At 33.2% G+C, this 14023-nt stretch overlaps 1 protein-coding gene and 1 long non-coding RNA gene across 2 annotated transcripts; one reads left to right on the top strand and one right to left on the bottom strand.

Annotated features, from left to right (window-relative positions):
* Positions 1-1421: 1421 nt before the first annotated feature.
* Positions 1422-8834, bottom strand: LOC132599572 (enoyl-[acyl-carrier-protein] reductase, mitochondrial-like). Its single transcript, XM_060312900.1, has 9 exons — positions 8740-8834; positions 8522-8619; positions 7239-7370; positions 6523-6666; positions 5611-5813; positions 5111-5187; positions 4935-5013; positions 4707-4819; positions 1422-1697 (listed from the first exon to the last, which is right to left on the bottom strand). Exons 1-9 carry the CDS (start codon positions 8832-8834, stop codon positions 1604-1606), a joined length of 1035 nt encoding a protein of 344 aa, XP_060168883.1. The 3' UTR covers positions 1422-1603.
* A 2375-nt stretch (positions 8835-11209) lies between these two features.
* On the top strand, positions 11210-13226 carry LOC132599573 (uncharacterized). Its single transcript, XR_009566879.1, has 3 exons — positions 11210-11498; positions 11989-12604; positions 12791-13226. It is a non-coding gene; the product is annotated as an uncharacterized LOC132599573 (long non-coding RNA).
* Positions 13227-14023: the final 797 nt, after the last annotated feature.

The following is a 14023-nucleotide window of genomic DNA, read 5'->3' on the forward strand; positions in this document are numbered from 1 at the left end:
TCTAGTTAAAATATTAGAAAAATTAATTGACCTTACAAATCGCAGTAGTGGTTTAGAAGAGGTATTGATATTTATTATCTTGCGATTGATACAGCATTTTATTACAAGAAGACATCCACATGAGGCCATGATTTTCTCTTCTTCTTTTTTTCCCTTTAAATTACAAAGAATAAATACAATCCATACCTAACCATCAATGTTTTTTTTTATTTGATTATTTGAGCAATCTTATAGCCTGTTTGGTTAAACTTCTAAAATCAATTTATTTTCAAAAGTGATTCTTCGAAAAGTACTTTTGACGAAAAACAGTTTGTGTTTGATCAATTAATTTTAAAAGCAATTTTGAGCAATAATTAGTGTTTAGCCAAGCTTTTAAAAAGTGTTTCTTGGTGCATTTTTCTCAAAAGTACTTTTGGGCAAAAACTATTTTTTTAGCTTCTGAAAAACTGTTTTTTCTACTCCACATAAGCACTTATTTTCGCTAAAAAGCTTGATCAAACACCTCACAATTTTTAAAATTAGCACTTATTGAAGAAAAAATAAGCACTTTTGGAGAAACATGCTATAAGATTGCTCAAATAAAAACTTAAGAAGGCTATAATTTTTTATTTGATTATTTGAGCAATATTATAACCTATTTGACAAACTTCTAAAATTAGTTTATTTTCACAAGTTATTCTTCGAAAAGTACTTTTGACGAAAAATGTTTGTGTTTGGTCAATTAATTTAAAAAGCACTTTTGAGTAACTATTAGCCTGTTTGGCCAAGCTTCTAAAATCAACTTATTTTAAAAAATATTTTTTTTAAAAGTACTTTTCGGAAAAACACTTTTAGCGAAAAACTGTTTGTGTTTGGTCAATTAATTAAAAAAATACTTTTGAGCAACAATTAGTGTTTGACCAAACTTTTAAAAAGTGCTTCTATTTGTATTTTTCTCAAAAGCACTTTTCAAAAAAGTGTTTTTGGGTAAAAACTTTTTTTTTTAGCTTCTGCTACTCTCCAGAAGCACTTATTTTCTCCCAAAAGCTTGGCCAAACACCTCACTTTTTTTTCAAATAAGTACTTATTAAAAAATAAGTACTTTTGGGGGAAAAATAAGCTTGGCCAAACAGGTTATATTAGTGTTTAGCAAAGCCTGTAAAAAGTGTTTCTCTGTGTATTTTCCTTAAAAGTACTTTTGGGCAAAAATTATTTATTTAGCATCTGAAAAACTGTTTTTTCTAATCCTTAAAATCACTTATTTTCTCTCAAAAGTTTAGTCAAACCCCTCACCTTTTTTAAAATAAGCACTTATTAAAAAAAAAAAAGCACTTTTGGAGAAAATTAAGCTTAGCCAAACAGGGTATAAATGTGAACCCAAATAAAGATTTCTTCTGCGCAAATTCAATAAAGAGAAATTTTCTTATAAAATTGCACCAATATTTTGAAAAAAGGTTCGTAAAAGAAGACTGAACAACAACAAACAATAAAGCTTCTGAAAAGTCGACATGTGAGATAAAGAAGGAGATCTGACAATTTATCTTGAAACTATACTAACATTTGATTAATTATTATTCATCAGCACAATGGCCAATATGATGAAATTACGACATAGCCATTGACTTTAGAATATGAGAACTTGTTTCCTTTGACTTCCATGCTTCCCCATTGCCTTCTCAAGAGCTTTATGAAAATCATTAAATGATACTAGCTCCATCCTGTATGAAATACACAAATGAACCAACGCGTCAATTGATTTTGTAGCATTTTATAAATATAGTTTTTCTTTTATATTTTGTTAATTAATATGATTCAGTTTCAGAAATACTTATGTATTTTTAAATCAAGCACTTATATCATCTATATTCGTTTATGAGTTTCGAAAGATAGGTATTCCAAAATATTTTATTCTCTTTTTTAATCAAAGCTTGAATAAAAATATTTATCTTCTTTGTTAAATTTCATGAAAACATATACGTAACAAAAATTATATTTTAATATATTTAGTTACAAATATACCGCATAGGGATGGAAGTGTAGGATTTTCATTGTATACGGGGATGTAAGTGTTTGATTTCAAAATGTAAGCGGTGTATCCAACACTGAATCATATTATAGGGTGTTTAATATTTTTAACCTAAAGGTTTATTTTTACACTTAAAAGATCTAAACATAAACATAAAAAAAATCTTTCTATAATCCTTTTCTTCCGGTTATATTCGCTCATTTCCTTCAAGATAATGTTATTATTTGCACTTTCTAGAAAGGGAAAATAGTCAAATTTACCCTCCAAGTATGATTTATAGTTTAAATTTGTCCTCCGTCAAGATTTGGGATCAAATTTGTCTTCCCCGTTAGAGCTTGAGATCAAATTTGCCCTTCCTGTTAGGATACTTGATAAATTTACCCTTATATGGAGGGAAAAGGGTCAAATCTACCCTTCAAGTATGATTTATAGTTTAAATTTGCCATCCGTTAAAGTTTGAGATCAAATTTGCCCTCCTCGTTAGGATATTTGATAAATTTTCTTATATGAATGGAAGTTTGACTTGGACTCCACAACACAAAAAAATTAGCAACGTCAGATCCACGTAGACTCCACGTCGGATCCCATATCATGTCCTGCCACGTTATTTTACAGTGCACCCGCTAGTCCCACTCGTATTTCTCCACTTTACGTTGAATTCAATTGGGATGAAATCCCAAAAGAGGAAGAAATTAACAATTCCCCATATAAAGATAATGATTTTGCTTTCGATTTCAGTGGGCAATTGGAGAGAATTTCTTTCTCAGCAGCTGATGTTTAGCTCTTTGATGGTGGAAAAATCCAACCTTTGAAACCAACCACCAAAGTTTCAGTGTGAAGGAAAACACATGGATTCCCCAAAATCTCCAAAAAATCCGTTTAAGAAGAAAGATTTTGACCCGTTTGTTGCAACTTTAGAAATTTTTTTGACCCATTTGTTGCAACTTTAGAAAAACAGAGTCGAATAGAGGACCGAAAAAAGATTACAAAATTGGGAAAGCAATCAAGAAACCGCAAAAAAGTCAGCCTCCTACCTGGAGACTATATGGATTTAACGTGACTAATTTTTTAATGTTGTGGAGTCCAAGTTAGACTTCCATTCATATAAGGGCAAATTTATCAAGTTTCCTAACGGGAAGGGCAATTTTGATCCCAAACTCTAACGGGAAGGACAAATTTGATCCCAAACTTTAACGGAGGACAAATTTAAACTATAAATCATACTTGAAAGATAAATTTGACCCTTTTCCCTTCTAGAAAACATGCAGAGAGAACTTGTCCGATCTCACCAACCCCTCACCCCTAGACCAAAAAAGGAAAAATCAACACAACACGGTAGTTGTATGACTACCTTCCATTCGTATCCAAGTATTATATACAAGAATATTAAATTCAATTAATATTTGTCTCTCTAAAATATGTCAGTTAATTAACTCCGCTAATAAAATAATAAGGATTTCTTATTTGTCATAAAGTCATGCATTTGAAATAGATTCAACATGATTTTTCACCTACCATCATCTTCCTAGCCTTCTTAGGTTTTATTGACCCTTAAGTACGCTAAAAAGTATTACAAGTACTACTACTTATTATTCTCTGTTTTTTTAATCCGTTTAAAAAAATATTTTTTTCCTTTTAATAACTTTTTAATTTTAATTTTAATTTTTCACATGATAAGTTCAAAATAATAAGATTAAATGACAGTTTGGTGCATTTTACATATCTTTAATTTAATAACACAAGATTTAAAAGCATTCTTCATTTTCTTAGACTCTGTTTCAAATTAAAATCAAACAACAAATTAAAACGGAGGGAGTATTAATATGCTTCAGTGTCCAAACTGTCCTTTCACATGCTTATGACGAAGCTAGAAATATTACACATAGCTATGGTGTCAAATGAATATGTTGGACCGAATTGAGTGGGTCAAAATACGCAGAGTTAATATGACTTACTCAACAGTTACTTAGGCTGAAATGAGTTGTGTTATAATCGGCTAAATAGGGGGTCGTAACTCGACCCGTCGAATTCTTACTAAATTTTAATTTTCTTCGCTTGTTCTATTATAATTTTTTAAGTAACTAATATTTTTTTTTCACTTTATCATGCTATACATAACATATCAAATAAAAAAAATATTTTTAAAAAAATATGTTGACAAGTTCTCTAATGGGTCAAGTTGGGCTACTGCTACATATTAGCCCAATTTTTAGGTGCCTGGAATTGGGAGAGTCAAAACAGATTGAGCCAATAAATGGGGCGATCACTAACCCACCTGAACTTGAGTAGGTTGGAGATTGGACGAGCCATATTTTAATGGGTTAATTTTATCAACCTCTACTGCTAAAGATAATTAGAAAAGAGTAAACAATGCACTTAAATTATGTGAAATTCAACAAAAATGCCCTCCGTTAATAGTTTGGTCCAAAAATGCCCTTGTCGTTAAGAGTTTTATTGATCCAAAAATACGCCTACTTAATTTGGGTAAAAAATGTTCTTTTCATAATAAACATGTCTTTTTCTTTTTTTAAACACTTCTTTTCCAAATAAAAATATTGGTTTAGATAACCCTCTTCTTATTAACGGCAAGAGTATTTTTGAACCAAATAATTAACGAAGGACATTTCCATTCAATTTCGTATAGTTAAAGAATATTTTTGGCCCTTTTAGTTTTATGTAGAGTAATTAAGAGAATACATACTCATATTTCAATTTTCCAGCACGAGCTAGGCCCAACAGATAATCGATCCAATCCCTATATTTCGTTTTGGATAATTTCCACTCTTGCAGCCAGAATCCTTTCAATGTAATATCCTACAACAAAAATCACACACACCCACACACACATATATATATATATATATATTGTTCAGTATTCCAAATTCATTATTGTTCAAAATTCCAAATAAATTCACCGTTTGAAACTAACCTTGAATATGAAATTTGAAGTAGATACAACAACAGGATCTCTCGACATCCCTCCATAAGTAACCATAGTACCACCTTGCCTGAAAAGAACATACAATTATTTATATATAATCATTAAATATAGTAACTGAAAACCTTTTAATTAGAGAAAATTAAATTAAGAATAGCTTGTCTCACTTCAAGAATTTGACGAGCAAAGTAGCAGCATTTCCACCAACACAGTTCAAGCCCAGAATAGGTTCAGGTGTATCTCCCTACATGCAAAAATAAAATAAAATTTGAAGTTAATTATAATCACTCTATCGTCCTTAAAACATAGGGTTAATTTCACATATGATCACTGAGTTTTGTCTTGCTATAACAGTAAAATTGTGAAGAATTTTTAATCATATTTTAAAGTAACAACTTAACCAATATAACATTAAAATCACATTGATGGACATGTAATTTGTCGTTATAGTGGAGTAACTCGATCGTTATATGGATAAAGTTAAATTATTTCAAGGTGACAAAATAATTTTCTCCTTACTGTCATAGTTGTATATAAACCTCAGCAATTTTACTATTACAACAAATAAAATTCAGTTACTATACGTGAAATCAATCCCTTAAATTAAACGCAATCAAAATGCACATTAAATGAGTTAAAAGATGAGTTAAAAGGTATAATATATTACCAGGAGAATTTTGACACGTTTGACATCCAACTCACTCTCAGTAAACACTTTATCAGCACCAAGTTTAATTAATTTTTCTTTTACTTCATCAGATTTTGGACTGTCTCTTATGATATTGATGCTATGAATTCCACGAAATCGAGCTAGCTGAATAAAACATTGCCCCACTATGCTTGTAGCTCCATTTTGCACAATCGAGTCTCCTATATGCATATATTTGTGGAAACACAAATTTGAGTTAAAATACTGGAATTAAAACAAGAAAACACTAAGGGTGTGTTTAATATTAAGTAATTATATTTTTTAATATTAAGTAATATTTTCTAGAAATATTTTTTTGGAAAATTCTTTTTCATGAAAAATAACTGATTTTCTCACACATTTTCTAGTATTTGACAAATAAAAGATATAATGTGACAAATTATAGGTCACAGGTTCAAGCCGTGGAACAGCCACTAATGTTTGCATTAGGGTAGACTATGTATATCACAAATTAACTAACTTTTGTGAGGATGGGAGGGTAAAAAGAAGAATTAACCCAAACAACCCCAACTCAATTGCTTAAATTAAAAATAGCCGACGGATATATGATATGTGTATAATCCATGTATAATATGTCTATAACTGTCTATAATTAGTGTATACTACATGTATACCGTCGAGGAAAAATAAATAGTAAATCCGACTGGCTGTTTGTGTAAAGATCTCATGAAACAATCAGTTGAAAATAGAATGGGAGAGTTTCGGGAAATGATTTCACTCCTTTTGTCAAGGAGATTATTTTTCAAAAATTACAGAAAAAATGTATTCTTGAAGAAAACATCTTAAAATATTTATAATAACCAAACGGGGAAATTGGAAAATTCCATACCAAACGCAACCTAAGTAATTAAAGAGCATAATTTGACAAACCTGGTTTTAGAGTGACAAATTCATTGAGCATTCTCAAGGCGCTGACTGGATTAACAGAAACAGTGGCAGCATATTCAATTGGGGTGCTTTTATCTATTTTGTGCCACAAACTTTGTTCTTCCACCATGTAGGTTTGCCATGCACCTGAGCAGAACATAATTAAGACTACAACGTTATTACTCATGAAAAGTTATTAATTAGAGTAGGATATATATTTATTATGAGATGAAGAGATCACCGACTTTATAATCACCAAGATATCACAAACTTTATAATAAGATGAAGATATCACCAAGTTTATTTATACACACTGATTGTCTAAATAATGTTTAGACAATTGTCTCTCATAAGCTAGCTTTTGAGGTTGAGTTAGATCCAAAATCAATTTCTTTATTATCTAGCAGATTGTTTTTTCACTCTTACATCTTGAAGCAACATAGAAAAGGTTCACCGCGAGTTCATGTTATTAGTTCTTAGAGATAGAAAACAACAAAACTAACTATGCATCAATGCCAAACATATCCGCTATATATGCTCAATCATCTTGCTCCCATTAAATCAATTCCAAGCCAATATCATATACAAATACAAGAAGAAAAAGCACTATAAAGTTCTCTGTATTTTCTAAATATTCTTAGAAATACATTAGTGTTGAGATTAGTGAATATGTATGATCTAGTGTGCCAATATGCAACATATATAGGAGTAATATTTACCAGGAACATATGGAGAACGTATAACCAAATCACCAGGAGAAAAAACCTTAACAGCAGACCCAACAGAATGTATCTCCCCCACTCCCTCCCCTCCACCCACTGCTGGTAGTGGTGGCTGGTTTGGATATACACCTGTTATTCAATGCATTCACCAAAAAAAATTATTGGAAAAAAAAAGGTATAGAAAATGCGCTTAATTAAGTCATATACAATTATTTTTATTAATTAGGAAAATAATTACATGTAATTCTATTTAAAATATTAATTGATAATCTAGAATAAATGGTAACTAAACCTATGTTATATTATTATACGATAATGTAAAAAAATTCATTATATTATTAGGGTATATAACTTAAATTTTCTAAAACCATGAGATAGTGAATCAAACAAAAAGATTTGACGCGGATAAAAGATTCCGAGAATATTACCTCAATAGTGGAAGGAATTAAATTGATGGATATTGGTCACTCAAATTTTACTTTATTGTACTAATAACATCTAATTTTATTTAAGTATCATTAAAATTAATTAGCTTTTATAGTGAAAAAGTCATTTGACCATGCCTAAATATCACATAATATCGCAAGGAACAAATGAAACATGATAACGATAGATAAATATACATATTATTTCTATGATACTTAGGCAAAATTGAATGACTTTTTTTTATTACAAAAAATTGTGTTTACACAATTTGAGCGACTTTTACGTTACAAAAGAATATTTAATGCTTTAATGATATATAAGGATTAAATGACCATATGTGAAATTACTCCAAGTCTATAAATGTCCAATTCATATTATCATGCAGATATATCTGTAATTATTTTACATAGGGGAGCATCTACGTTTAAGTAACCGATTTGGCATAATCTAATAGCTTTAGCTCAAATACCGTACTCCTATTTATTAAGAAATTCACCTAATATATTATGTGTATAAACAATCTATGTATAGAACACAACAAAAAGAGTAAGTTTTTTTTTTTTCGGTAATCACAAAAAAATAAAAAATAAAAAAGAGTAAGGTTACTCTCACGTTGTTACCTTTTTTTTCTTTTCATAACAATCTCTCTCACACACGCACACAAATCCGAGTCATGAAAAGTGGTCCAATTAAGCGATTAAATAAGTTTAGATTTTTATTCTCTTTCCTTAATGAAATTATGAAACATTTCTACATGTTTTTTATTTTTATTTTTTTGTAAGTTGACATGTTGCATTTTTCTACATGTATCTGTTAGGAGAACTGGAGAAGGCCAAAAAACAAATTTATCGAACCTTCAATTCTATTGATATCTGCAGGGTTGATTGGAGCCGCTAGCATTTTAACGCACACATCATTCTCACTAATCTCCACAGGTGGAATCTCAGTCAACCTACATAAAAAAGAAAAAAAAAGCACATTTATATAAAACCATAAAAGACAAAAGAAGATATATTAATAAAATTTAACTTTTATACACTGACGGTATAAAAAAATTATAGTACGTTCTGACCTGATGACGGTGTCGACAGGACCGTATTTATAGTAAACGGCAGCCATAGATGGCGGAGACATGGCTGCCGGAAAATGTGATTGTTGTGACAACATAGTCCCTTCTCTCTTGAGTCTCAATTGATTAAAATGTTGCTACTTAAATAGTGAAGAAATTAATTGGCAAAGGTATACTCAATAAACGCAAATTTATATACTAAACCTTATTTAGAAACTTAGAAACAAAATAGGAAAATTGTTAAAATAAATTAATTTTGTTACTGATTGTGTAAACGTTCTGTATAAATCAGAAATTCTTTTCCAAAATAGTACTCCTACTTATCTTCTTACCAAATCTAGACATATTTTTGTAACTTACTGATAGATTATATAAATATTTTGTATATTTTGTAATCTCCTATTTTAGGTTAGGATATTTTGTATATTAACCAATTCAAAGAATGAAAGGAAACTACGAAAAATAATTCTTTCATGGTATCAGAAGTCTAGGGTTTTCTTTCTCCTCCTCTCCGCTGCGCCCTAGCTCCGTCACAGCTACCTCCTCTTTTCCGCCACCATGTCTGACTCAAAGACATCCTTCCACCTCGCGTTCGCCGTCTCCAACATCCGCAATCACATTCCTGTGGTTCTTCAAATGGAGAATGCACAATACGGTACATGGGTGGAATTGTTTAAAATCCACGCCAAATCCCATAAGGTCATACACCATATCATCGCACCAGAGAAAGGGAAGCAGGCAGCCCCTCCCTCCGATGAAGAAAAAGAGCTTTGGTCGACTCTTGATGTGACCGTGCTCCAGTGGATTTATTCCACGATTTCGAATGACCTCCTTACTACAATTCTTGAACCTAAAATAAGAGATTACAAAATATTCTCTCTAATATTTACATAATCTATATTAAGTTTTCTTTCATTTCTTCTGTCTCCTTCTAGATTTGGACGTTTGCCTGTTCTCCTTTTCTTACATTATCTCTGTCTCCTTCTGCATTTTGGTTATAAACTCCGATGAAGAAAAAGAGCTTTGGTCGACTCTTGATGTGACCGTGCTCCAGTGGATTTATTCCACGATTTCGAATGACCTCCTTACTACAATTCTTGAACCTAAAATAGGAGATTACAAAATATTCTCTCTAATATTTACATAATCTATATTAAGTTTTCTTTCATTTCTTCTGTCTCCTTCTAGATTTGGACGTTTGCCTGTTCTCCTTTTCTTACATTATCTCTGTCTCCTTCTGCATTTTGGTTATAAAATAAAGCTTTACTGATTTCAGTTAACTATTTATTAAAGACACTTAGGCCTCATTTGGATAATTTTCACCACCTCTCCATCCATAATCACCAGCCACCACAACAAACTATCTCTATCATCACAACCACTACCACCATTATCATCGCCAACCACCAACCACTACTACTAACCACCTCTGCCATCACAACCACCATCAAACCATAGAGGCTACAAATGCTATGACTTATCATCAAATAAAATCATCATTAGTCGTCATGTTATTTTTGATGAGACTCAGTTTCCTTTTGCTAACCTTCCTACCCCTCAATCCCATACTTACGATTTTTTGGATGAAGGAATCTCACCTTATGTTTTTCATTACATCAAAAAATTCGGAGCTGCCTGTTACATCTCGTATTTTCGTGCGTTGGAAAGCGTGCGAGTTAAATGACATTAGTAACGGAAGCGAGGTTATTCCTCAACCTTATAGGCGGTATTGATGGGACAAATGTGTTATAAATATTAGAAGTTAAACAAAGCTACGAAAATAAGTTTCGTCGAGGTTCGAAATTTATTTAAATGAAATACAGTCCAAGCTATAATATCTTGTATTTTTGGACTAGCAAATCGAATCGTCCAGCATGAGCAAATTGTACCGACTGTAAGTTTTGGTCATAGTCAAACATGAAAATAAAAGAATTCGGTGTATACGAGAAATGGAGTCCCGAGATGATTTAAGAAGGAAAAGTGTGACGACGATGACTGGAAATAATATTTTATGTGTACCAAAATGAACTATAGACTAGTGCTATATCACATAATTATGATAATGAGTATATAAAGTGTATTAAAAATAATTGTTATAAAGGTGAATTGAATAAATATTACGGGTGCACAATTATCGTGGGAAACAAAGTGAGGCAATTTAGAAACAAAGTGGACAAGTGTAAAGATTGATGAGTTCATGTGGGCCATGAAAAAAAAAACAAATATAAAGCAATGCATGGCTGTACTATATATTATTTGGTGGGTGGACGGGACAATTACAATTAGTAAGCAAGAATGGGACTGGACCCCACGACATCATGAAAACAAAAAAGGTGGCATTAAAATATGCAGATGGGAGTGAAGAGTCATGCACATTAAAGTGCATAATGACACGTACAAAAGAAAGGATGCTGAATCCTTTCTCTTTTTAAGCATTCAAACTTAAATCTTTCCCATTTTGTCATAATAACAAACGTACCACATCATTATTTTCTCTCTAGCTATTTATTTTGTTGTTTCAATATGCAAGGAAGCAACAACGTGACTTCCATTTATATGGAAACAACGCAGTTTTGAATTGATAGAGCACCAACGTGACTTGGTATTTTACGGAAGAAAAATGTAATTTTTTTTTTCTCAAGAACAATATTCGAATTTTGCTCACTACTTCGATCTCGTTATTCCGTCTTATCGTGTTGTTGAATCCGGGCTTTTTTTCGTGGTGAAGTAAGGTGGAAGAAGATTATTTCTTGGAATATAAGGTAAGAATTCTCCTCTACTAGATATATTTAAATTCATCCAGGCCATAGTTAAATTGAGAGACGGGAACTACAAAATTAGTTGCGAAAAATCGGATAAATTGTTATTATTACCATGTGGACTGTTTGGTGGTTGTCATAAATTGTTTGGTGTGCTGGAATATCGTGAGATGGGTTGTAGTTGTTGTTGTTGTGTTTATTGTTATATTATGGATATACGAAAATAAAGAAGTGTATACAAGCATTGGTATACGAATGCATATTGGGTTGTTTTGGAAGCGATTTAAAAATGGATTTAATTCTAATTTGATATGAAATTGTTGGTATTGTTGTTGCTAGTATTTTTATTGATGTTTGGCTAAGTTGGAATTTCGAGGATTGTTAAGTTTACAGGGGAAATGCTGCCCGAATTTTGTTAAGTTTCATTCGTACTTGGATTGGTTAGTAAGTGATGTGGATAATCTAATTGTAGCCTATGTTATCTTGATTTTAGACCTACGAGCTCGAGAAGTAGACGTTGGACATTAGATAGAGTTCAAGGTATGTGAGGCTAGTCCTTTCTTTCTATGGCATGAATCTTATAGCTTGACTCTCTTTTTATCCATGAGTTTCCTTAAGTTCCGAAAAATATGAGTCTATGTCCATAATTAGCCACACAAGGTAATGAGTAAAGTATAGAAATCCCAATACTCATGTTGTGATGATCCTATGATGTTAATGATGCTATTTATTGCTTACACTCACCTTATATGCTAATTCCTTCAAGGTGAGGCAGGATGTCAATGAATGTTCCATAATGACGTCGGAAGCCACCGACCTTACGTCACTCCGATATAGTTATGGATTTTTATTGGGCTCTTGTGCATGCTTTATATATGTATATGTATGTATTTTCTCACACCGCGCCGCGCTATAGTCGGTCGGGCAGGCACGTAGATGTGCACACCACTATAGTGGGCAGCTTATACCCCGGACGCGGAAGGCCTGGACGCAGGCTATGATTATCACACCGCTCCTACATGGACGGGCAGCTTATACATTATCACACCGTACCTATATGGACGGGCAGCTTATATATGTATACATACATGACATGATAATGATTATGAGTAAGTCAGCATGCATTATTTCATTTATATTTGACAGCCAGTATAGATTGCTCTTTCTTGATGCTTCCTTATTTCATTGATGTCTTCCTATTTCATTGATATATTGTTATTGTTTATGCCTCTCATACTCAGTACAATATTCGTACTGACGTCCGTTTTCTTCGGACGCTGTGTTCATGCCCACAGGTAGACAAGGAGGTGAGCTTGATCCAGATTCTTAGTAGCTGTCAGCTGATTGAGAGCACTCCATTGTTCGGAGGTGCTTATGATCCTTCTTTTGGTATATATGCATATTTTGGGCACAACGGAGTCTTGTTCCATTTATATGTTTAGTATGTCAGTAGAGGCTCGTAGATACGCAATGTGGGTTAGATGGTCTCACAAGATTACTATGTTACATTTGTATATGTTATTTTGATAGCCTAAGGGGCACGTGTATATAAAATTATTTGTGTTTTCAAACGAAAAATGGTTGTCTTATGATTATGAGATTATGAATGATAAAGAAATGTAAAATGGTTATGACGAGTGAGGAAACGAGCGGTGCTCGGTGGTTAGCCCGGGTGCCCGTCGCGGCCCTAGTCGGGTCGTGACACTGCCCCCCCCCCCCCACCGCCCTCTGTCCAGCCGAACAACCCTGCTCCACTACCTCCCATTACCACTGCTGGCCCAACGTTGCAGCAACCCCAGCCGGTTCCCCCCTTACTTCTCCATTGTCCATTACTCCTACTGTTGCACCACCTATTGTGCAGGCTGCCCAACATCCCCCTAGCCCGACCACCAGCCCCCTTCCACATGCCACCGTCCAGCCGCATATCCCCACTCCACGACCCACCATGGTCACACGCAGCCAACGGGGTATTGTCAAGCCTAAACGTCAGTTTAACTTACATACCACGGTTACGAAATATCCTCTACCTCGTAACCCATTGGCCGCTCTTCGTGACCCGAATTGGAAAATGGCTATGAATGATGAATTTGATGCTCTTGTTACGAATAAGACGTGGGATTTGGTCCCCCGTCCACCTAATGTTAATGTTATTCGTTCTATGTGGATTTTTACTCATAAAGAAAAGTCTAATTGTGATTTTGAGAGGCATAAAGCTCGACTTGTAGGTGATGGCAAAACTCAGCAGGTTGGCATAAATTGTGGTGAGACGTTCAGTCCGGTGGTGAAACCGGCAACTATCCGCACTATTCTTAGTCTATCTTTGTGAAAGCATTGGCCTATACATCAACTGGATGTGAAGAATACTTTTCTTCACGGTGAGCTCAAGGAAACTGTGTATATGCATTAACCTATGGGTTTTTGGGATCGTACACATCCTGATTATGTTTGCCTATTGCGTAAGTCTCTCTATGGGCTTAAGCAGGCTCCACGTGCTTGGTATAGACGATTTGCAGATTTTGTGTATTCCA

This window comes from Lycium barbarum, chromosome 6 (assembly GCF_019175385.1).
Source record: "Lycium barbarum isolate Lr01 chromosome 6, ASM1917538v2, whole genome shotgun sequence".
NCBI classification, from domain to species: domain Eukaryota; kingdom Viridiplantae; phylum Streptophyta; class Magnoliopsida; order Solanales; family Solanaceae; genus Lycium; species Lycium barbarum.